The 23,947-nt window shown below is 55.2% G+C and overlaps 1 protein-coding gene and 1 long non-coding RNA gene across 4 annotated transcripts in view; one reads left to right on the top strand and one right to left on the bottom strand.

Moving 5' to 3' along the window:
* The window catches only part of PAK6 (p21 (RAC1) activated kinase 6), a 36,501-nt gene that overhangs the window by 6,922 nt on the left and 5,632 nt on the right, over positions 1–23,947 (bottom strand). For all 3 annotated transcript variants that reach the window (XM_008536352.2, XM_070625436.1, XM_070625427.1), the window contains exons 3-5: positions 17,346–17,463; positions 5,458–5,666; positions 3,920–4,570 (exon numbers count right to left, since the gene is read on the bottom strand). In XM_008536352.2, the coding sequence (XP_008534574.2) occupies positions 3,920–4,570; positions 5,458–5,661 (855 nt within the window). In that variant the 5' untranslated portion in view covers positions 5,662–5,666; positions 17,346–17,463. The remainder of the gene's footprint in view (positions 1–3,919; positions 4,571–5,457; positions 5,667–17,345; positions 17,464–23,947) is intronic.
* On the top strand, positions 17,130–20,036 carry LOC139084124 (uncharacterized). The gene is made up of 2 exons (XR_011541459.1): positions 17,130–17,594; positions 18,468–20,036. It is a non-coding gene; the product is annotated as an uncharacterized lncRNA (long non-coding RNA).

The raw sequence follows: 23,947 nt of genomic DNA on the forward strand, positions 1-23,947 counted from the left end.
GCCCGTGGACCACACTTGAGCAGCTCTGGACAAATGGGCTCTGAGGTTCCATGGCCTCTGGGAGCCTGTGTGAGGGCTGGGACTGGGGCTGGAGGGGGCAGGGCCACCAGTGAGGCTGGGAGGCCATGTCCTGGAACAGAGGTTCCACGAGATGTCACCCGGCAGAGCTCACTTCATCACACAGTCACCAGACCAGCCCCCAAAAAAGGCTGCCTGCTGGCCTGCGAGGCATGGACCTAAGCCAGAAAATGGCCTCTCTGAGCATCTGTGTGGGGCTGGGCAAGCTCCGGGACCTAAAAGTACCTCCAGCGGCTCCTGAGGCTGCTCGAACCGCCCTTGACTTCTCTCCCTCTGAGTTTCTAAGGGGCTGTGAAGTGATTCCCTTCACCTCCTGGCCTCCCAGCATCCTGCACGGCTGCCTCTGCTCTGTGGATGAGTGGGCCTGGTGGAGGGGTGAGGACAGCTGTGCGGAGGGGCTGAGGAAGGCCCCCACGGAGACACTGCTGCAGGTGCTGGCTGAGCCTGGGGGGCTGAGGGTGCAGTGGGAAGCTGAAAATGCAGGGATCCAGTGGAAAACCTGGCACCCACGTGGCCTGGGACAAAGGACACGGGTGGTGGAGCCGGGCTCGGTCTTCACTTCAGCAGGGTCTGGTCCCAAGTGTCCCCCTGTTGGCCTTACTGCCTGTCTCCACATGGAGGGAGCTTTTACTTAATGTAACCACAAGAAAGGACCAGATGAAACTTGTTAAACCCCGCCAAGAAAGGGAAAGGGGGACAAAAGATGGAATGAACTGTTAAGGGCTCTGGGTTGATTCTGGAGTTACTATGCGACTGAGACCTCTTCCTGGGCCGGAAGCCACTAGAAGAGTTGTGCATGTGAGTTATCATGATGCTTCATTTTTCCTTCCTGGGACATGGTGACAGGGCCGGGCTCTCTGGCTGTGGGCTTGGAGGGCTGTACAGTAAGTGCCCCAAAGGCAGAGGCCATATTATAATATTTAAAAAATATTAAAGCCATTTATTGAGGGCTTACCTCAGTTATTAATATTGAGGGCTTGCCACTTTGAGAAGGGCCTTAAATGCATTATCTCATTTTATTCTCATAACCCTGTGGGTTATTTTATTGTCCCCTGGGTACTATTATCATCTGCATTTGTAGGTAAGGAAACAGGCTCAGAGAGGTTAAGTAACTTGCCCAGAGTCACTAAGCAGTGAGGGGCAAGGCCAGACTTCAGCCCCAGTCAGCCTAACCCCTCACCCCTATGTTGTGGTCCTACTGGGGGTCCTGGGCATGTAAGGGAGAATGTGGTACACAGTAGGTGCTTAACCAAGGTCCTGATTGTTGAGGTCTTCTGCCTTCGCCTTTCTGCCTCTAAGTAGAACCACTTCTAAATCCCCCGGGCTCCTGTCTTACCTCTTTGGCCTCCCTGCCCTCACTCAAGGTCTTCTTTTACTCTTTAGTCAAAGTGAGTGACCACAGGCCAAGCTGCCTGGGGCTGAGTACAAGACCCCTAGGGCCACGGACCCTCCTGCAGCCATGCCTGGCGCACGGTGGCCATTGGTGGCCTGACCTCCCAGGGCACCAGTGCATGGACGGCTGCTATAGGGGTGCTGGGAGTGTCCAGAGCCAACCCCGGGAGGTGCTGAGGGGCAGAGGGCTGGCTGCTGGTTTGGTCGGGGCTTCCCGGAACTGGGGGGCGAGGAGGAGGAGGAAGCCGGATGCTTCCCATCTGTGTTGGAATTTTCTTAAGGCACTGGTTCTCAGCTGGGGGTGAGTGTGTCCTCCAAGGGACATTTGGCAATGTCTAGAGGGATTTTTGGCTGTCTCATCTGAGGGGAGCTACTGGCATCTAGTGGGTAGAGGCCAGAGATGCTACTCAATACCCTACAATGCACGGGACAGCCCCCCAACAAAGGATTAGCTGATCCAGACGGGAGAAGTGCAGGGAGTGAGGGGCCCTGCCTGGTGCAGCTCAGAGGAAGGGTCAGCCCTGCCCTTTAGAGGCCTGGCTGCAGAATACTGATCTGGAGAGGCCTGCCCAGGTGCTGAGGAGGAAACCACTCTCTGGATTTGGAAGTGCGGTGTCTCTGAGCCCCAGGCTACCACCACCTGCCCTCCCAGGTGCACACCTAGCAGCAGTGACCCACGGTAGGCACTCGGGAGCGTGTGCGGGCATGGACAGGCCGACAGAGGCTGGGCGGACAGCCTGGTCCCTGCTGTGGGTGCTGGCGGAGCCCAGAACCATGCATGTCAGTGCCCAGCCCCGTGCTGACACGCCCTTTCTCCCAATCCCTGAAGCCCCCCAGCACACCTCCCAAGAGGCCAGAGAGTGACCAAGTGCCACTTCTCACCTCCCCGACGGTGTGCACGGTCCTGCTCCCACCTTGGTTTTCTGAGGAGTGTCTCCCCAGGGGCACAGCCTTCCAGAGCAGAGACCCCTCAGCTCACGGACACTCACGTTCCTCACACGGACACATCAAGCCACATCTCATCTGTCCGTCCCCCAAACTCCCACCTGACGGGATCCCAGTCCACTGTCCTTTGTCCCAGAGTGGGCTGGGGTGCACAAAGCCCAGAACCTTCCCTGGGTGCCTCGTGCTGCTGGTGACTTGGAAAGGTTGTGGGTCCAGGCCAACCCTCAAACCCCTGTCCACGTTCAGGTCGGACCACACTGGCGCCATGGCCAACAGGAGAGGACCCAGGCTTGTTCTGAGGGCCTCCAGGGAGGGGAGGGTCCACCACTCGGCTCCCTGTCAGAAGTCATGTCTTAACTTAAAACCTGCAGCCTGAACTCATTTCTTCTGCCTATCCCTCAGGAAGGAGCTGGGGAACAAGTGGCCGCCATGATTGGAAAGCCTTCATGAGCATGAGGCATGAGCCGAGGGCCCTTCCGTCTTCCTTCCCTGACTCATTCCTGACACCTGGGGGTCGTCTCGCCCCTCTGAGTCAGTCTTCCCATCTGCCCAATGGGAAAGGATGTTATTGTCACCACAGGCAGGATGTCATGTCACAGGGCATGTAAGAAGCAAAAACGTCCTCTGCCTGCCGAGAAATGTCACCATTAGGGCTCCCGTCACGGTTTCCTTTTTTACAAGGAAAATAAGTGCGTTTGAGACAGTCACACAGACCAGAAGTCGGCTCTCCTGCTGCTCCCAGACCGGGGCTGATTCAGTCCTCTAGCTTTTCATGCGGCATACAAACTCAAGAGTAAATCACCACAGAGATGCTAAATAAAACAACAACCGCTAAAAAAAGGAAAGGAAGGGGAGGAGGAAGGGAGGGAGGGAAAGAGAGAGGGAGGAATCGTCAGTAGAGAAGGAGTTAACTGAACTTTTCTGATGCCTTATGGAGAAGCAGTCCAGGGAGCAGGACCTGGGGAGAGCACGGGCAAGCGAGGGATGGAGGCAGAAAGAAGCTCTGGGAAGAGGCAGGGACGCAGAGAGAGCCAGCCCCTGCCAGGGCCGGAGCCACTCTCCCTACTGGGGCCTGGGTGGGGGTTGCTACGGCACTGGGGGCAGGCGAGGGTCTGGGCTTGTGGCTAAAGATGCTGCTTTTTCAAGGGGGTCTCTGCCTCCTAGCATGGCCCGCCTAGACACACCCCAGGGGAGTGTCAGCTCGGCACACCATAAGCCCCTCTGAGGCCCCCCGGGAAAATGACTGGGCTTATAACCTCTGACTCACATATGCTAAGCCCTTGGAGGGCGAGGGCTTAGCTGGTTCAGGGTAGAATCCTCAGCTGAGGCTGAGCTGGTTTCTTGATCATTTTGTTCCTTCATGCTGTTCCCGACCCAACCCTGTAAGTGGGGAAGGCCAGGCAGGGTCTGTGTCCCTGACCCGCATTCCCCAGTGCACGCCTGCCAGGCCAGGCTTCCTGCCCTGATGCGAGTAGCCCCAGAGGGTGGCCCCAGCCTGACCTACCTTGCTTTGCAGTGGAGGGCCTGGCTTGCTGCTCGGAGGGGCCGTGGCAGGAGTGGACAGGAACATGCTTCGGAACAGCCTGCGCTTGAGGCTGTTCTCCTGGGTCTTAGGGCTGGGGCTGCCCTCCCCGCCCGGCCTGCCTGCAGCGGAGCCCACCAGGCAGGACTGTGGCCGGGCCTCCTCCGAGCCATGCCTGGCAGCCTTGGCCCCACGCCTACCGGTGGCTGTGGGGGGTGAGGTGCCAGGCGGGGAACTCTGCAGACAGGCGCCAAGCTGCAGGCAGCGCTGTGTGGCACCCTGGAACTCGGCGGGGCCCAGGGACTGTGCCTTGGTGGCCAGCCCATTGGGCAGGACCCGTGGGCTCTGCGGCTCGGGCCACGGCGTCTGCCTGCGGCCTGCTGGTGTGCCCCCGTTGCAGCTGAGGTAGAGGCCGTGGGGGTCAGTGTGCTCAGACTGGGGGCTCTGCAGGTACATGTCCGGGTCGGTGGCCCAGTGCTCATCCCCCAGCAGCCCCAGGGATTGTGCCCGCCGCCGGCTGGTAGGACTGCGGCCACGCAGGGTGTTGGAGCTGATGACCGACAACTTCTGGATATCGCTGAGAAGCCCGGAGATGTAGCCGTCCGAGGGCACAGAGCTGCCCCGCACCACTGTCTGGAGGGGAGGGGAGAAGGGCGTGGGTGAGCAGCCTGACAGGTGGCCAAGACCAGGTCAGAGAGCCTCCCCGGGGGCCTTGGGGAGGAACACCCAAGGACCTCACTTGCTGTGTCATCCATCTATTCCTTAACTTTTCAGTAATGTACCAGGGCCCACAGTGGGTCAGGCCTGTGCTGGGGCAGGGACACAGTGAGCAGGCCCATTCTCATGGGGCTGCCAGTCCAGCAGGGCACACAAGTGAATCACCACGGGGTTGCTGTATGCACACCAAGTGGTGTGGGCAGCTGAGCTCGGGAAGCTGAGGGGGCATGGGGGGCACTCCAAAGCCTGCCCGGGCGCTGCTGCCATTCTGTAGCTCTTTCTGAGGCCTGCTGGGAGATTGCAGCGCTCTCTGAGGAGGCAGGGACCAGTCCAGGGCTCTCCTCCACACACTGTGGCTTCGTGGCCTCCAGTCCCTGACACGGCCCCTGACCCCCACCTCTACCAGGTTCTTGGATCCACCCTTCCTGACCCACGCAACTAAATCCCCCTGGTCTGTGAGAGCTTTGAGCCCCACAGGGGCTGCAGGCCCAAATATTGAGACACACTTAATACTAAATGATTCTTTGTTATCTGAAATTCAGATGTTATTGGGCATCCTGTATTTTTATTTGCTAAGTCTGGCAACCCTACCACCCTGGAGAGAGGGACTCCCCCGGCTCCCCATCCCTGGGTCACCCAGGGAGAGAAAGAGAGGCTGATTAGCAGGAATGAAAACAGCCCGCTAATTAATAGCTGGTAATTAGGCGGTTCCTCCAGGTGCCTTTGTGGTTTTGCCAGGCTCAGTCTTCTGTGGAGGGGGAGTGGGCTGAGCTGGGCCCCCGCCATCCCACTGCCCACCTTACCTTCATGGGCTGCAGCTGCACCCGCGTGATGTGGGAAGGGTCCACCACGGGCTTCGGTCTCCTCAGTGTGTCCAGAATGTTCTGCCATTGCGGGGGCAGGCCCACGAACTTGCCTTCCTTGGGGTCGAAGGAGGTGTGAACGCGGTGCTGGAAGTTCTGTGGGGCCGAGATCTCAGGGCGTTTCTTCTTTTTCTTGCGGAACATAGTGCCTGCGTGGGGAGGGTCAGGCTGAGCCCCACTGGGGACTTCACGGGATCCTGGCCCCGGGGAGGCACAGGGTGGCTGCAGTGGGCACGGGGCCCCAGGCTCCAGGCTCCCTCCCCGCAGCACAGCTCCCCTGTCCCAGGCCCTGGGCTTCCCCTCACCTCACATCCCTTCCTCCTCAGGGAAATGCCTAGCTCCCTGCAGAGCCGGCCCAGAAACAACAAAATCGCCGTAAATAAGCCAACACAGATCATAAACAAGAGAAAGAGGTGGCTGTCTTCTGGTCTGTGCCAAGGCCCTGGCAGAGCAGGCCAACTCTGGGGGTGTGTTTTTGTAAGATCCCAAACCCATTACAAATATCATTCCACTATTAAAGAACTACAAAAAGGGGAAAGAGGGAGGAAAGCAGGCAAACTCATTTCATGAACTATGACCTTGACTCTTAAACCAGATAAGAAGAATACAGAAAAGGAAAATTTGAACCAATCTCATCTGTGAACATAAGAGTGAAAATCCTAAACAAAACCAGCAAATTGAATACAGTAGTATTTTTTTTAAGATTTTATTTTTCCTTTTTCTCCCCAAAGCCCCTCAGTACATAGTTGTGTATTTTTTTAGTTGTGGGTCCTTACAGTTGTGGCATGTGGGACGTCGCCTCAGCACGCCCTGATGAGCGGTGCCATGTCCGCGCCCAGGATTCGAACCGGCGAAACCATAGGCCGCCAAAGTGGAGGGCACAAACTTAACCACTTGGCCACGGGGCTGGCCCCGGAATCCAGTAGTATTTTAAAGTTTTTTGTTTGTTTGCTTTTTGTTTTTCATCACAATCAACTTGGGTTTGTACCAGGATGGTTCAACAACAAGAAATCTGTTAATGTGATATACAGCCATGCGCTGCATAACGACATTTGGGTCACTGATGGACTATGTATAAGACGGTGGTCCCATAAAATTAGTACCAGGTAGCCCAGGTGTGCAGTAGGCTGTACCATCTTGGTTTGTGTACTTGCACTCTGTGATCTTCACACAACAATGAAATAGCCTAACAACACCTTTCTCAGAATGTATTCCCGTCGTTAAGCGATGCACTACTATACAACATTCATAAAAAGCCAACATGTTGCCCGTTCTGGGACCATTTATCCTAGGATCAGGAATGCCAAAAGGGCCCTCACGGTCACAGGTGCTCAGCTCTAATTCTGGAAAGCTCTGAGCCAAGGGCACGGCTGGGGTGGGTGAGGGGCGGCTATCTTAGGGGAAATCTCTCCAGGGAAGAGAAAGCCCACGTCCAGGTGGGCCCCTTTCTCTCAGGTCTCAGAACTCTGTACAAAACATCACTTGCAGTCAAGCCTCCATCCCTTGCCTTGCTGATTTGGGGTTTGCCTAAGGCCCTACTCCTGAGCTGCAGCAACGCTCGGAGTGACGGAGTGACGTGGACATGCAGATTTGAGGGCAGGAGACTGCAAGCCCAGGAGGTAAAGCCCGCCTTCCAAAGTGCTGCTCCAGCCTCGCCTTCAGGGAGCCCCTGGCTGGGACCAAGTGTGGATGGAAGTCAGGGTCAGAGGTGCCCAGCTGAATGCTTTTGTTTCTCAAGTGGCTCAAAAGAGCTCAATGAATTCTTTTTTTAAATTTTTCTTTACTGTGGTAAAATACACTCAATGGGTTCTTATGTCACCTGGAAAGGTCACACCTAGGTTTCAAGTCTGTTTCTTGAATAGAATGCTTGGATCATTCATCTCTCCAAAGATCTGAGGTACAGGGCCGGGGCATTCTCTTTGGGCTCCTGCTCTGGAAACAGCATTTTCCTGGTCACGTTAGCAGGTTCTGGAGCAGGTCACAGATCTGTGAGGCTGCTGGCACCCACTCAGAAAGACCACAGACTGGTTCCGTGGCCAAGTGGTTAAGTTCACGTGCTCCACTTTGGTGGCCCAGGGTTTCGCGGGTTCGAATCCTGGGCGCGGACATGGCATTGCTCGTCAAGCCATGCTGAGGCGACGTCCCACATGCCACAACTAGAAGGACCCACAACTAACACTACATAACTATGTACCAGGGGGCTTTGGGAGAAAAAGGAAAATTAAAAAAAAAAAACCAAAAATAGGGGGCTGGCCCCATGGCCCAGGGGTTAAGTTCGCGCACTCTGCTTCCACAGCACAGAGTTTGGCCTGTTTGAATCCTGGGTGCAGACATGGTGCCACTTGTCAAGCCATGCTGAGGCGCTGACCCACATGCCACAACTAGAAGGACCCACAACTAAAAATACACAACTATGTACCAGGGGGCTTTGGGTGAAAAAGGAAAAATAAAATCTTTAAAAAAAAAAGAAAAGAAAGGCCACAGCTTACCAGCAGGAATTTACCATGTGTGAACCAATCTGAACCCATGTCATACCTCTTGGAATGTCAGCCACTCTTTGGGACGTCGAGGTTTGAGATTCTACCAAACACTCCCTAAGATGAAGCCACATGGGCAGGACCCCCAGGGACCCAGGGCTTTGGGATGAAATACACCTGTTGGAGTTGCAGGTGAGTTGCAGTTGTCTCCCGCTAAGCTGGGGAGACTCTGAGCAAGTTACCCAAATGGCTTGAGCCTCCGTGTTCTTCATCTATGACACGGGGTTAGTAAAAGCTAGCTCACAGGGTTTAGGGAGTATGAAGTGAGCAGATTCCCATTAAATTGGGGCAGTTTCTCTTACTGTGCTACCTCTCCGTGCATCCCTGTCTCTCAGCTCAGGGCCCTACAGACATCGGAACATGGGCAGATACAAGCCTGGGGGTGATGCCAAACTCCTTTCCTGGCAGATTGACCTGTCAAGGGGCCCTCCCTGATTGCTGGGACCACCTCTCCACTACGTAGATTCCCGATGGTTTGCTAAAACTTGACCTCCTCCCTCTCAGCCTTTGGCTACCGCAGAGTCTCCATTCTGTATTTCCGTCCTAATGGCCTCTCAGAGCCTCTATCCCCGGATTAGCTTAGCTGACAGTTTTACCCTCCTCCCTTGTTCTCTGAGCTCCTCTGGAGGTGTAGGGACACACCCTGGAGTTGAAGAAGAGCTGTTTCATACTCTTTCCCCCCAGAATATCCCTTTCCCCAATTCCCTGTTCCCCCACCCCCACCCCGAGGGCCCAGCTTTTGCTCAGGAATGCATGAGGACAGCATCTTTAGCCAATGGTCTGAGTGACTCTGGGATGCTCCTAACAGCAATTCCAGAACCAGTTTTTCCCAGAGGCGGCAGGAAAGGCTAGAGAAGGACAGCCCAGAGTCCTGAGGTCCAGGGCTTACGGTGGTGAGGGTGGGGAGCTGGGCGGAAACAATGAACTGTGCTGTGGCTTTGGGGGAGGGGGAGTGGAGATTTAGAAATCAGAGCCGGTCACTCAGCTAGTGGGAGATGCACGCCTAAAGGGAGGCCGCTGGGACTCACCCAAAATGTGGTGAGGACAACACTGCCTGGGACCACGTGATTGTCTACATAGAAAATCCAGAAAAATCTACATACAAACTATTGGGATTAGATAAGTGAATTTAGAAGGTCTCAATTCAAGGTCAATATAAAAAAAAACCCAATTGTATTTCTACCTACGAGCAACAAATAGAAAATGAAATTTTAAAAAGGATTCTGTGCTACAATGGGGAATAAATGTTTGGTCTTTGTCCCCTGTTCCTGGCACACAGCTCCTAAAACCCTTGGAATCCTCAGAGAGACAAGAACATTGGAACTTTCAGCCTCCCTTGTCCCCACCTCTGGGGAAGGCAGAGGGGATGGAGATCGAGGTAACCGCCAATGGCCAAGGATTTAATCAATCATGCCTACGTAAGGAGACTTCCATAAAAACTCCCCACTGACAGTGTTGAGAGAGCTCCTGAGCCGGTGAACACATCAAGGCGCCAGGAGGCTCAGGTGCCTGGAGAGGGCAGGGAAGCTCGAGCTCCTTCCCACATGCCTTGCCCTGTGCAACTCTTCCATTTGGCTGTTCCTAAGTGATATCCTTTTACAATGAACCGGAAATAGCAAGTCAAGTGCCTTCCTGAGTTCCATGAGCCATTCTAGCAAATTATTGAACCTGAGGAGGGGGTCATGGGAACCCTTCATTTATAGCCAGTTGGTCAGAAGTATGAGTGGCCCGGGGCTTGCGACTGGCATCTGAAGGGGGGGGTGGCTTCTGGGACAGACCCCGTGGGGTCAGGTAGTCAGAATTGAACCGAATGGTTGAACACCTAGTTGGTGAAATGGTCTCAGAGGAAAAAAACCCTTTTATCTGATGTTAGAAGTGTTATCAGAGAAAAAAACCCTCAGATACCATTTATCATTACAAATATCAAATCCCTAGGAATAAATCTAATCAAAGATGTGCAAGTTCTCTACATTGAAAAGTGTAAAACAATTAGAGATATTAAAGAATGCTCAGAGATCGGAAGACTCAATATTGTAAACATGTCAATTATGTCCAATTAACCTACAGATTTATTTCAATCTCAGCCAAAATCCCAGCATATTTCTTTTGGCAGAAATTGACAAACTGATTCTAAAATATGCAGGAAACATAAAGAACCAGGAATAGCCAAGAGAGTCTTGAACAAAGTCAGAGGATTATACTACTAGATATCATGATTTATTATAAAGCTACAGTAATTAATATAGTGTGGAAGTGGCACAAAGATTGACGAATAGACCAATGGAACAGAAGAGAGAATCCAGAAATAGAGCCAGTCATATAAGGTCACTTAATTTATGACAAAGGTGACACTGCAATATGGGGAACAGATGATCTTTTCCATAAATATAGCTGAAGTGATTAGATATCCACATGAAAAAAAAGAAGAATTCTGAAAAACGAATTCATATCATGGCCCCAAATTAATTGTATCTAAATGTGAAAGGTAAAATAATAAAGCTGGTGGGAGTGATGGGGGGCAGGAGAGAACCCACAGTCTGGCCACCCGTACCTTAGGTCTGGTGTGAGTGACGACGTGGGGCCCAAATTTGGTGGGCTCTCCTGGAGCCCGTGACCTGCTGGGGCCAAAACCTGTGTACACCCAGGGTTCCCAGAGACAAATTAAACTACCAAAGTTTTCTTGTCCAAAGCAGGATTTTGATGGCACAAGTTAGGAGTAGCGGATTCTTTCTAAAGATTTCACCTGGGTTAATCTGTAAATGCAGTATGAATACAATGAATATTTGAAGGAGATCCAGCTAAACTGTGTCTGACTGGGGGGCTACGGGTGATCTCCTCCTACCCCATCTGTCTAGTCTTCTAAATTTTCCTTAAAGACGACGGGCTGCTTTTCTAAAGAAAACAAAACCTGTTTAAATAAAGAAAAGAGTGATCCATGAAGGCTGAGTTCCTAAGAGAGACTGACACACTCAAGTACCCGGTGTTGCCAAGTCATTGGGTGTGAAACACTGGAGACACCGACTGTCCTGTATCTCTCCAGCCACTGGCCCTCGGAGCACAGCGGCCTGCCCAGGCAGCGGCCCATGGTTTGCCATTTCTAGGTCTCCATTCCACTCAGTTCCCTGCCTTCTGACCCCAGCCCGAGGGCTGAGGGAGGGCGGCTCCTGCATGAGCCGTGAGGCCGTAGTGTTCAATCAAATCAGGCCGTGCCAGCCCTTGAAGTTGCCATCCCTAGCATCTCCACCTCTTTGCATCACACTCAGTTCCCCTGGTGGAGGAGCTTCCCTCAAAGAAGATACCTCTGAGGAGGAAGGAGGAAGGAAGATGATTTTCCTTCAGAGAGCCAGCCCCTGCCTTGCCTTCTGCCTCGCCTGACAGAAACGATGTGGGCCTGAGACTCTGAGGTAGAAATGGGCAGAGGCCGGGTACCAGCTCAGGCTCAGGGTGACCTCCGCTGCCCCCGCCCCTCCCGTCTGACACCTTGCCCAACACAGGGGAGGGGAGGGAGGTGCTGAGGATTCTTTCTGAGGCAGGGATGCGTAGTTGTGGTTGAGGACTGCTTTGGAACTTTCCTCCTCCGAATGTCTGCAGACATTACTTTCCAGCAGGCCGCCTGGCCTGTGACAGGACTGACTGGACGAGAAGGGGATGCCCAGAGACAAGAACCCAGCCCAAACCAATTTGAGAAGGAAGCTCGCTCCACACAGCTGCTGCCCAGGCTGCTTCCTCCAGCCAGAGCCCGGCAGATGGGAGCTGCTCGGCGCCCAGCAGAGGCTTTCTGGAAGAAATGCCGCCACACCTAGTAAACCCGAGGGTGGAGCTGGTGGGAGAGTTCAGGGAGCCACAGACTGGGGTCACTGAGGGTGGAACTGTCATGTCAGAAGGGACTTGAGAAACGGAAAGTAACTTTTTTTGAGCACTTACCCCGTGCTATGCCCTTTCTGAGGATCAACTCTAATCCTCACAAAAACCCCGGGAGGCAGGAATTATTATTATTATCTGCAAATCCAGATGAGGCTCAGAGAGGTTAAACAACTTGCCCAAGTTCGAGGAAGCAGGCAATGATGGAGCTGGGTTTGAACCCAGATCTGGTCCACCACGCCCACTCTGAGGGAGTAGGGCTGTTGTCCATCTCCTTCCCGGGGGACGAGCAGGAGTGGGGCTGAGCAGCTTAATTAACTCAAGGAAGTATGCAGAAGAGGGTGGGCCAGGGCCAGCGCCCTCCACCAAGATTGCTAGGTTCTTTCCTGGGCTGATCTCTGAGTCAGAGGCCAGGGGAGCCTGGGGCTGTCCTGACTTGCAGGCTGACCCTCATTTTGTTTAGAACCAGGGTTTCCCGCCCCCACCCCCCGGGGAAGGACGGGTAAAATGTTCCAAAGAGTTCAGGTCAGCAGCTGTGATGTCAGGGCCTGGCTTATAGGAAAAAAGCTGCAGAAACAGAAGGAGTGTATTCTCTCCAGCACGGGATGTGTCCAGGTCCCCTCGGTAGGGTCTCAGCCTGAAGCCAGGCAACCCACAGGCTTGGCTCGAGGAACGGTGGACAGAGCTTTGTGGCTGACGCTACTGTTCCACAATGACACGGGGTCTGGGTGGTGGGGCCCCCAGAGCAAGACACTGTGGCTTGGCTGGTCTACGGTCCACAACGGGGATAAGCAGAGCAGCTGCAGGGGATGGGCCACCCTCTCAAACTGTTTCTCCTGTCTGGGAGGAGACATCCATCTGCCAGGGCCTGGGGTGCCTGGCCACCAAGCTGTTGGGGCCCTACAAACCCAAGGCAGAGCTATAGAGAAATGAGTCTGCATTTAAACCTCAAACCGGAGCTCAGATATTCAAACGGGCGCTGCCATTGGAGGCAGACTTGGGAGGGGATCTGCCCATTCAGAACACGCCCCAGTACTTCCAGAAGCCCTCTCTGCACAGCCCCTTTGGAGCCTGTGTTGAGCCAAAATCTACTGTTCCCCTAACCTGTCGCCTCTGCGTTTCACTGGAAGTGGCAGTGTCCAACGTGGTCGCCCACCTTACCCTCCAGACCTAGCTTCCGGTGGGCTTTACCTATTTCCACACATTGAATCCTTTTAAAGGAAAGGACATTTAGCCCATGGAAGGGATTCACAAGAATGTGCTGCAAGCTGGGAAGGTGGCTTCTAGAAAGTGAGTCCAAAGGAGTTTGCAGCTACTCTGAAGGGGCCAGGATTTGGCTGGTTATGTAAGTTCTGGGATGTTGGTTAACTAACTGTTCGGAATGAGGCTGATGGGATTCCCCTCCATTTCTGAGTGACTGGGAAGAGAGGAGGCAGCTGCACCCTGGGCCCTGCTCCAAGGGCCAATGAGCGAGAGTTGGGGGGGGCACACTCAGACTTCCTCTGCTCAGCCTGCTCAGTGTGGCCTCCTGGCACAGGGTTCCTAAGTTTCAGCTTGTGACCTTGGCCTAGTCTCCTCCTTTCTAGGCCTCAGCTTTTCCAGTGGTGACAGGGGAATGGACTCATTTACCTCTGCCCGCTTCTCTAGGTACAGTGAGGAGAGAAACACCATCTGTTCTAGCCCGAGGGACCGTTTTGGGGTGTTTTTAGAAATCATCACTCAGGGAGCGCCTAGCATAAGCACCAGGCTCTGGGCTGAGTGTTTCATATAGAGGAGCTCCTCACCACAAGCCTGTGAAGGAGGATGATTATTGTATCCATCATGCAGATGAGGAAACCCATGTTCACAGAGAGAGGAAATGATTGCCCAAGTGGAGCAGCAAAGAAGGGCAGACATGAATCTGTCTGACCCAGACCCTGATGTGAACGTGGCTGTCCCCTCCCACCACCCCCACCCTCTCCACATCATTCTCAGACCCTCCCAAGCTGCTTTGGGGAAGGAACTATTGTAGAATCAGGGTTCCGAGGGAGAGGTAAGCCCCGAGTTCTACAGCAGTTAGAAAGATCCTCCCGCCACTGCCACCATCCCGTCACAGAGTGGCCCACAGAGGACTCTGGCACCTCCAGAGCTGGGCCCTTCCATCCTGAGATCTGCAGTGGGGCCTCTTTATAACCTGTTCTGGGAACTGTCATCCCACACACCCTTCGCCCACTGCCTGGTTGAGAACACCATGGACAGAAGCCAGCCTTCCATCGGAGTATTCTCATCGGCTGGGAAGATTTTTCTTAAATTTTACTTTCTTGAGTTTGTTTAAATATAAAATTGTATTATTCTTTCATTTATGCAATACAGTCATTTATTGCGCATCTACTCCGCTCCGGGCTCTGGGGACTATGGCGAACAAAACACAGTCCTTGACCTCATGTGGTTTAGCTTGCTTTTTCAAATAGATGTTGCTAGACCCCACCCTGCCCTGCAGGGCCCTCCAGAAGAGATGGTGATGCCCGCCCTGTGGGACTTGTTGCGGGGGTCTGGTTAAGTGCACAGTGCCCTCTGCCCTGCACACGCAGCTTCTCTCTGGGCCACTCCAGTGGGACAGAAGGAGCTCAGGGTGCTGCTCAGCATCCTGGGGATGCTCCATACTTCAGCACAGATGGCCCTGGACTCACTGTGGGGGTCCCCTCCATCCCTGCCCAACTTTAAGGCCCTCAGTGGCAGTCCCAACAGGAGCTTGTCGGCGTCCTGCTTGAACTTGGTGGGCAATGGGGAGCTCCTCCCCCTTCCTGAGGCCCTGCCCTCTGTCTCTCTGTCCCCTCGCTGCTCATCCTTTGTGTGGAGCTGAACTCTGTCCTCCCTCAGCCTCCATCAGGGGTCCAGGCCTGCCATCCACCCCTCTTCACGTGGAATGAGAGGTGGCACCCCGGCACCCTTTCCTGGTCCCCCAAAATACACCAGAGTGAAGGGCCTGAAGAGAATTTCATTTGCTTTTCTGCCCAGTTGTCGCCTACAGGGTGGGTGGGTCCTAGACCCAGGCTGTGGCCCTTACTGCCATTGCCCAAGGGTTCTCTAAGATCCGCCCAGGACCACTGTGGTGAAGTGTGGAGCAACCCCAGGATGCTGAGCAGCACCCTGAGCTCCTTCTGTCCCACTGGAGTGGCCCAGAGAGAAGCTGCGTGTGCAGGGCAGAGGGCACTGTGCACTTAAGCCAAAATGTCTGGGCTCCTCACCCTTGTCACCATTCCCACACTACAGGTCCCAGTGAATCCCCAGGGGAGAGATAATGGGGCAGTTGTTGAAAAGAATATGATAATAAAGCTCATTCAATCACTGTGTCAACACTCCAGCTGAATGAGAGGCCGAAGAGCCAGGCTGGCCAGCAGAGAAGGTCAATATTGACTCAGGCTGGCCTCTCGGGCCCAGTTCCAGCGGCACGCACAGCGCCGAGGGCCAGCAGCAGTGCTGGCCAGAGCTGCCCTCTGACCTCTGTTCACCGCACTCAGAATGCTAACGCCTCCCCTAACGGTCCACTGCACCAGGGTCCCCTGGGCACTGGCTAAATTCTGAGGGGAGAGGGGAGGGTGGCCTTCCGGGGAGGGCTGCAGGCCGTGCACCTCTTTCTTCACTGTCCCAGACCTTCCACAGCCTCCATGTGCACAGGCCTGAGTCCTCATCGCAGTCTTCAGTGCCTCGCTGGAAAGATCCTCTGGAGTCCCCTAGTCAGGATGAAGTCCCCTAATCACACACAGAGATCCTGTTTTTACAGCCCTTAACTTTCCATATCTATTTTGTTCACCGCCTCAATTCATGCTCACCACACCACTGGGAGATGGGCCACACCTGCTCTCCTGGGTGCATTTTAAAGACGGCATGCGGGCGGCTGGGGAGAGGGAGGAGACAAGAAAGGGACTATGCACACACACGTGTATAAAGTAAGCACCGAGCCTGGGCCAGACACTGCGCTTGGTGCTTTTCATTAGTGCATTTAAGTGTTACAAGTCTACAAGTCCGTATTATGAGCTCTGTTTTGCAGGTGAAGAAACCGAGTCTCGGAGAGAACTAATTGTCTGAGATGGTAAGTGTGGAGCTCAGATTCGAACCCAGATCTTTCCTACTCCAAGCTCCTCTGTCATGCCCAGCACCCAGAGAAGTCAAATGACTGCCTCAGATCACACAGCCACATATGGCAGAGAAAGGACTGGAAGCCTCAAGCCAGAGAGAGCTCCCTCTGTCCCAGGCAGTGGCTGTGGTAACAGTGTGTCCAGGGTCGCCCGTGAACATGTGAACACATGTGACATGTACAGAGCATGCTGCTGTTTCTGCCTCCAAAGCCGGATCCCCTTCCGGAAATGGCCCCTTCCCCAGGCCACCTCCATGGACCCTCTGCCTTGACTTTATTTCCACTGCTTTTCTCTGACACCCTCCACAGTCTCCAGCCACAGAGCCAGACCGTTCTCAAAATGCCCCAAGAGAGGAGGGCTCCGGGAGCTTAATCATTTCTAACGCCAACCGCTGGAGGCTGGGTCTGTTCTACGTTATCATTGTGACTCCTCACGACTATCCTCTGAGGAAGGCAGGATCATCCCCATATTACAGATGAGCATGTCAAAAAGTTTGGAGAAAAGTAAAGCAGCTTGCTTAAGGATCAAAGGCAAGGTCAGAATTTGAATGCAGCTCTTTCTAGTTCCAAACGTCCTGTTTTCAGCCACCGTGTGGCCTGAGAACTCACAGCATTGCAATATATGCCGCACCAGCCACTAAAGACGTGAGCACAGAGACCCAAACCCCTTCTCCTCCCCCACCTAGAAAAACAAAGAGGAGCCTAAAAAACACGAGAATGGGGCAAGACACAGAAAACACAGCCTTCACCCTGGGAACTCTGCATGCCTTAGCCCTGGTGTTCCTAGCAGCACCTACATCCTAGGCTGGGTGCCGCTCACTGGGTGTGGGGAAAGACTGATTTTAGCAGGTTGGAGTTTCGGGCAATGAGCTGGCAGGCCCGGATGGTGGAGCAGGACCTCTGCCTGGGGCTGCCTGCCGGCCTGCTCAGCAGAGACGCTGGGCCGGCTACTGCCCTTCCTGTTTGGGAGCCTCTTTCTCAAGCAACATTTCAGTGCACCAGCCTTGGTGACACTGCCTCGCCCCAGACAGGCATCAGGCCTGATGAACGCAGAGGCTGGGGCAGGGGCAGGGCGGGGCGTCGAGGCGCTGCCGCCTGCTGCCGGCTGAGGAGGTGGAAGTAACAATGCACATCCACTAAGGATTGAGAAATGGCACCTAGAAGGGACCACTGCCGCTGCCTAACAGTACCAAGAACAGGAAGGCCAGCCCGGGAGGTCCACCTGCCTGCCCACTGTCGCTTCCAGCCTGTCCCTCAAGAAGGTCTCCAGGAGATTCCTGGACGCTAAACAGGGCTGGAGGTCCCTCACTCACCTCCGGACCGCCTTCCTTGCCGCCTCTTCCTCCGGACTCCTCACCCTTCAGTGCGCAGAGCTCTCAGGCACCGAGGAGCGGGAAGACTGGGCACCTTCCCCGGCCAGTCCTCCCAGGCCTGGGTGGAAACAGATCAGAAATTCATTTTAACAAATGTACTTAAGTGTCCCCGCGGATTTTGCGACTGGCCGGAATCCAGAGCAATCGGAGCCGCCTCACCACCGTCTCCCGACCGAGCCACCTTCTCAGGTGCAAAGGGAGGCGGCGGGCTCCCCGCGGGGCGCACGGGGACGAGGGGCAGTGGGCGCAGCACCGCTTCCGGCCCCTCTCCTCACGGCGCTCCGACCCGGCGCGGCCACCGGCCCCACCTCGCAGGCCCGAGGGGGGCGCCCTCTAGGACGCGAAGCCACCCAGCCCCGCGCCTCGGCAGCGCAGCCGGCAGGGGCGGGAGCGGCGGGCGCACACGCGGCGGTGGGTCCCGCTCCCGGCGGCGCCGAGCTCCCCGCCCCTGTGCCCAGGGCCCCTCCGCCCGGCGCCGGCGGCCCCGGGGCCGCTCCCGGGCGCACAGGGCGCCCGCCAGCTCCCAACTTCGGGGAATGACGACCCCGGGAAAGGGGGCCGCGCATGCGGGGAGGCCCGTACCCCCGTCCCGGCCCCAGCCCGGGGAGCTTAGCCAGCCTCCCGGGGTGGCCGGGGCACCCACCTGCCGAGCGGAAAGCCCCTGGAGCGCTTGGAGAGGCCGCGGGAGCCGGGCCCGCCCTCCGCGGGAGGGACCTCGGCGCCGGGAACGACGAGGAGAGGCCGCGCTTACATGTTTGTGCAGCGCCGGCTTCACCTGGCCGCGAGTTTGATTTCAGGGTGTGGCCTCAGGTAGACGCGGCGAACACAGAGCCCGGGAAAAGGAGCCTCTCTGCCCAAGGGGCGCCCCCCTGCTCTACCCTTTTCCTCTAATCACTCGGCTCCCGTTCCAGCCACCCAGTTCGCCTTCAGTCTCTGATCCCCAGCAGATCCGCCGACACCTCCCTGTGGCCCCAAGACCTCTAGGGCAGCCACGCGGAGGCCTCATCTGGATCGTCCGCGGAGCGCCTCTCTATGTAATTAACTCATTAATTTGCATTGCAGACGCACGCTTTGGAGGCCGCTGGATCCTAGAGGTGCAGCGGTACTGAGGGCGCCCACCCACACACCCTGGAGATCCTCAGCTGGAGTCCTAAAACCTGGCACGTTGGCCCGTCCTCCTCATCTGGACAGGGCCCTAAGACTGTCCTGGGGTAGCCCCCTTGTGCAGGCAGGAAAGCAGAGTTTAAAGAGATTCCAGTTCCCTTGTTAGATCTCGCTCAGTTCTGAGAACCTTTGGCCTCAGGATTCTGGGTAGGGGACCTCTGGGAAAAGACAGCTTCCAGGAGCCTAGCACCCCCAAACAGAAGATGGGGTGGGCCGGCTTCCAGAGCCTGCCTCCCCTGATGTCTCCTGCAGTGCTCTGGCCTGGGAGCAGGATGGCCATTCCGAGCGGCTTGCTCCTGGCTGCCCTTTCCCTGCTTCTTTTGGATTAGAGGCTGGTTTCTCCTGTGTCTATATGTTGTAGGGGAGGAGCAGGGACTACCTGTCCCTTCCCCAAACAAGGAAGTGAGAAGACCCTTGCTGTCCTAGACTTGGGACCCCAGAGAGGGCTGTGTCTGACTGAGTGCTGAAGGGATTCTGGCTTGGAAATTCAGTACATCTGGACCCCAAATGCTGACCCCAAGCAGTGGCTGGGGGACTGCCACTGTCACAGAGCGAGGCCCAAGGATAATGCAGGGACTGTTGTCATTGTGGGGCATCCAAAACTTTAGTTATTAATTGAGGTCACTATTGCCATGTATCATGTTTGTTCACTGATTCTTTACTATATCAATGCAATTGATGGGCAAAGCATTTGCCTATGGGCTGTATTGCTTACGCATAGTTTACTCTAGGCTCCCACCAAACAAAGCTAAGGTGGCGAGGGGGGATTCGCCAGCCCCAAACAGGCCTGCACCCTGCCTGGCCGCGCCACCAGTCCTGAAGCCCTCAGCCTCCCTGGGGAAAGCATGATGGTGCTGGGTGGAGAGTCTGGGAGAGTGGTGTGGAAGCTGGGACAGCTAACTGAAGCCCCCTGCTGCCCCCCTCCAGCACTCGTACTTACATTTAGTCTCTACTCTTCTCCTTACTCTCTGTCTCTCCTTCTCCTCTCTGTGTTTTTCCCAAGCAGATTCTTTCTCTTTGCAGGCCTGACCCTGTTAGCCAACCCCTGACTTCCTGTGCCCCTGCCCCCCCCCCCCCCAAAGCTGCCTGCTGAGCCTTTGGCATGAAGGGACCATGTGGTAGGGAGGGGGCAGGTGATATAAGTAAGGCTTCCCCCACAGGCTGGTTTCCCAGGGACATGGGAGCACTGGCCAAATGCTGGCTATGGGAAGCAGGTTGTGCTGGGTAGGGGGTGGGGGAATTGGTGCTGAGGATTTGAAATGAACCATGAACCAAAGCTAGAAGGAAATGCATTATGTTGTTGAACCTAGAATCAACACCCTAAATTATTTTTTACTGACTCACAATTGCACGCATGAATTATTTTCTTTTAATACGAATACTTTATATACCAAAACCACAGCTCCAAGCAGTATTTTTGAACTGTTGAACTACAATAAAGTGTGAATATTAGAATATTATCAGAAATGAACTGGTATTTAATTTGGTTTGAATCCAGGCTTGGGAATCTCAGTAAGGTTACTAGCCAAGTCCCATCCTCACTCTGTAGGGAGCAAGTCTGGGAAATCCTGGGGTCCTCCTTTGAGAGGGGTCCTTTGGGAGCTGCAATGGGGTTTGGCACCTTAAGAGACGAAGAGACTCCCAAATAAGACTGACCAAGGAGGTAATGAATCCCCCATCACTGAAGGTATTCAAGAACCCAAGTAACCATTAGTCAGATATGCTAGAGAAAAGGTCCCCATACTGGATACTAGACCCTTTGGGCCCATCACCCCAAGTTTCTGCACTTCCAGTCACCTCTATAGGTAGGTCAACTGTACTGGGATGGACAACTCTCTGCAAATTGAGATGGCTGGGATGGGGTCCTGAGTGATTAATTCCTGTGTATGACTCCCTCCCTTCCCCATCCTCCCCTGAGCCATGCCCAACTCAGCCCTGGCCAGGAGGACAGGAAACATTCTGGGGCACAGCGTCTCCTCCAGCATCCACGTGCCTCCCTCTGCCCTTCCCAGGTTGCTCTGCTGAGCACAGGGAGTGGGACCTGGCACACCCACCTTTCAAGAACTTTGGCAGCTGGCATAGGCCTTGGTTCTGGGAGTCGTCCATGCACTGCCAGTCTACAAACTGGGCAGGAGCTCTGGACAGGGACACTGAGAACTTGGGAAGGTGTCAGGGCCGGCACTTCCCGGCTCTCTCTTAGCCTGTGGCTGTTGGGGCCTGTTCTAACATCTGCGCATCTACAGCCAAGGCTGAGAGCCCAGGGTTAGGGCCGAAGAGGAAAGATATGGATCGACTTGTGGTTTAGAAACACAAACACATTATCCTTTCCCTGGACCTTTTGGCTCCATGACTTGAACAGCTTCCTGGGGATCAGGAACACCGCTGCTCGCTCACTTACTCTTCCAGGGCTCCTCTGGATGACTCTGCCCTCCTCTAATAACAGTCATAATAAGGCCTGCCACTTATTGAAAGCTTCCGATGGGCCAGGCCCCATGCTAAGCTATTTACACACATTATCTCACACATGTCTTCACAACAGCCCTGGCCCAGAAGTACTATATTATTATTCTCAATTTGCAGGAAACTGGGGCTCAGAGTGGTTATGGAAGTAGCTCAAGGTCTTGTAGTTACTGAGTGGTGGAGCCAGAATTTCAACCCAAGCGTACCTGCCCGCAGCCTGTTCTCTTCACTCTACGGCTCAGAGGCCCCTGGTTCCAAGGACTGTCTGATATGCCTTGACCGTGTGGGGTCGAGTCCCTGGGAACAGTTGGTGGGGGAGGCACTGGTCACTTGCCTCCTTCGTCGCCAAGTCCGACCACTGCCCAGGAAGAGTGAGTCATCTGACACAGAATGGGGGGTATCCCTTCCCCATTTCTGACGAGGGCATGAGGACCCCACACGGCACTGAGTATGAGTGGCAGAGGGGGCCTTGGTTTCCCCCACGCTGTCACTGAGTCCGCTGGATTCCTCCAGTCATGAGCCAGCATCCTGTCTGAAGTCCCTGTATCAGGCCCTCTGTCCTTCGCAGACCCAGAACGGGCCCACGTGCAGGCACTGCTGGTGAGGGGGCGCTGGCAGCCCACTTGCTGCTCGGCTGGAGGAACCCCTTGGAGCCTGGGCTCCAGGAGGGGCAGCTGCCCGCTCACCCTGCGGCACCAGCCCTAGGAGTGAGGCACTCTTTGGAGACGATCCCTCCCTCCCTCTCTCTTCCAGGCTGTCCAACACCTGTCCCTTCCTGCTCTGAGGGTGGCCCCTCACCCTGATGGACCACCCATCTCTCTCTCCTGATGGGGCTGAGAGGCAGGGGCAGATCCCTGAGGGTCTGGGGTGTGAGTGGAGAGAGCTTACATTGCCGAGGCCTTGGGGTCCTTAGGCAGGAGGGAGGGAGACAGGGCCTTGCTGCAGAGACCGTGTGTTCTCTCAGGATTGGAGCCCTTCTGCCTCGCTAGACTTCCCGCAGGGCTCAGCCTCCATTTCCTGATGTGCTTCTCTCCCTTGGGATGTGGTGGAATGATGAGGCCTAGAGTATTCGGCTCCAGGGACCCCAAGGACCAGCACCCCCAAACAGGGTGACAGGTTCTTGACCCTCAGCCCTCACAGCTGCTGAAGGAACCAAGGAGGAAACGCCCCTCCCCCACACCATGCATGCACACAGCTGCCACAGGGGCAGAATCCCAGGGTTCTTCCAGGAGAACTTGCTGCCAAATCAACCCAACAGGTCTGCCTGCTCCAGATCCCAGAGATAGAACCCAGCCCAAGGGGCAGCACCGTCTGGCCCAGTTAGGCCCACGGAACTCCCCTGCCCGGCTGCTGGACAGATGCATCCTTCTGCCACCCTGAACCTCAGCAGAGGGAAACTACCACACCCAAAAACCTCCAGCCTCTCTCTGTCTGCCTTTTTCTCAAGTTCTGTATCCGTACTAGGCTTCCTATGCCACCGGGAATACACAGGCCTGTCCTCCTCAAACACAAACCGACATTAGGGGCTGAGCTTGCCAGTCCTAAAGTGGCCTGGTGACCTGGACGTGCCACTCAGATGCAGGGGCCACTGTCCACCCACCTCAAGGGGCTGAAGCGGAGGCAGGGCAGGCAGTGGCATCCATCCCAGGCACAGGGGTATGAGCTGCCCTGGGGAGGGCTGGGAACACAAAGAGCCACCTCCATGCTAAGGACACTCATTTGAGAGACATGACGAATTCATTTAATATCTTCTCACTACGATCATTTGCAGCCCCTGCTCTTAATGGGCTCCAAGGTTCCATCCAAATGTCTGTTGCTGGCAGTTTAGCGCTCTGGCTGGCATTTTTGCTGGCAGAACTAACAGCTGGAAGCCTCCTTGAATGGAAATCCTACATTGTCCTTTCCTCTCTCTTCTGAGCCTCCAGTGGCGCCCCCACTCTGAGCCTGGGTCAGGGCTGTGACTAGCACCCGCTCCCTGAAGTCCAGGGCCTGACTTTCAGGAAGGAAAGGTGAGTGCAGGAGGGGAAGGCTTGTGACCAGGTGAGGGCCCAGGCCAGAGCTCAAAAAAGGAAAGAGTCTGAGGAAGCACGATGTTGGCTGCCCAAGCCCTGTCCACAGCCCTCTAGGTAGAAGACCTCAGCTCCAAATGCACCAAGTTCCCAGGCTCTGGGCTGTGTGGCTCCTAGGAGGACCCATCATCTGGCTATTGAGCTCATGGAACTCTGCCTTCCGCGTCTGCCCTGGGTCAGTGTTAGAGGGTGTGACCTGTCTAACTGCCACTTGGCTGGGCTGTGCTACGCTTAGAGGATCCTGGAGGGGCCCAGGCAGCTACCCCCATCCCGTTCTCAGGGTCTTTCCTTCCAGGGGTGGTGGCCTGTGGCATCTTCGAGTGAACACTGACATAGCAGGGTCCTGGTGTGCGTGGCCACATCCTCACCGGCGACTGGCATGACAGCCCTTGCTGGGACGATGGACTGTGTGCAGGCAGACCGTCCTCTCCTCCACAGGAGCCCTGCACGCTCACTCACTCCTAGCCCTCCATTCTTGCCCCTGGGCCTGGCTCCAGTCCTCCCCAGGGTCCGACACCTTCACCTTTCTCCACCTTTACCGATCCCAGACCCACATAGTGGAATACTAGAGTCTTCTTGTCCAGCTGGGCCTGGTAACAGAATGACACATGGTAGGTGACAGGCCTCCTGCTTCTGGGATCTGACCTCTGATGGTGGCCGTTGGACATTTAAATTCCTGTCTGGGTCATAGTGTATACCGGGGAAAGACCTCCTGAGGTTAAGGGGCTCCTGCGGGCCTCCCCAGCCTCCACCCCAGAATCTCTCATCATTACCCCCATCTTGGGCTTAAGTCATTGCCAGCCTCATGGTTAAGATGTAAAATGCCTCCTGGGACAAGAAGAACTTGAG

This window comes from Equus przewalskii, chromosome 1 (genome assembly GCF_037783145.1).
Source record: "Equus przewalskii isolate Varuska chromosome 1, EquPr2, whole genome shotgun sequence".
In the NCBI taxonomy this organism is placed as follows: Eukaryota; Metazoa; Chordata; class Mammalia; order Perissodactyla; family Equidae; genus Equus; species Equus przewalskii.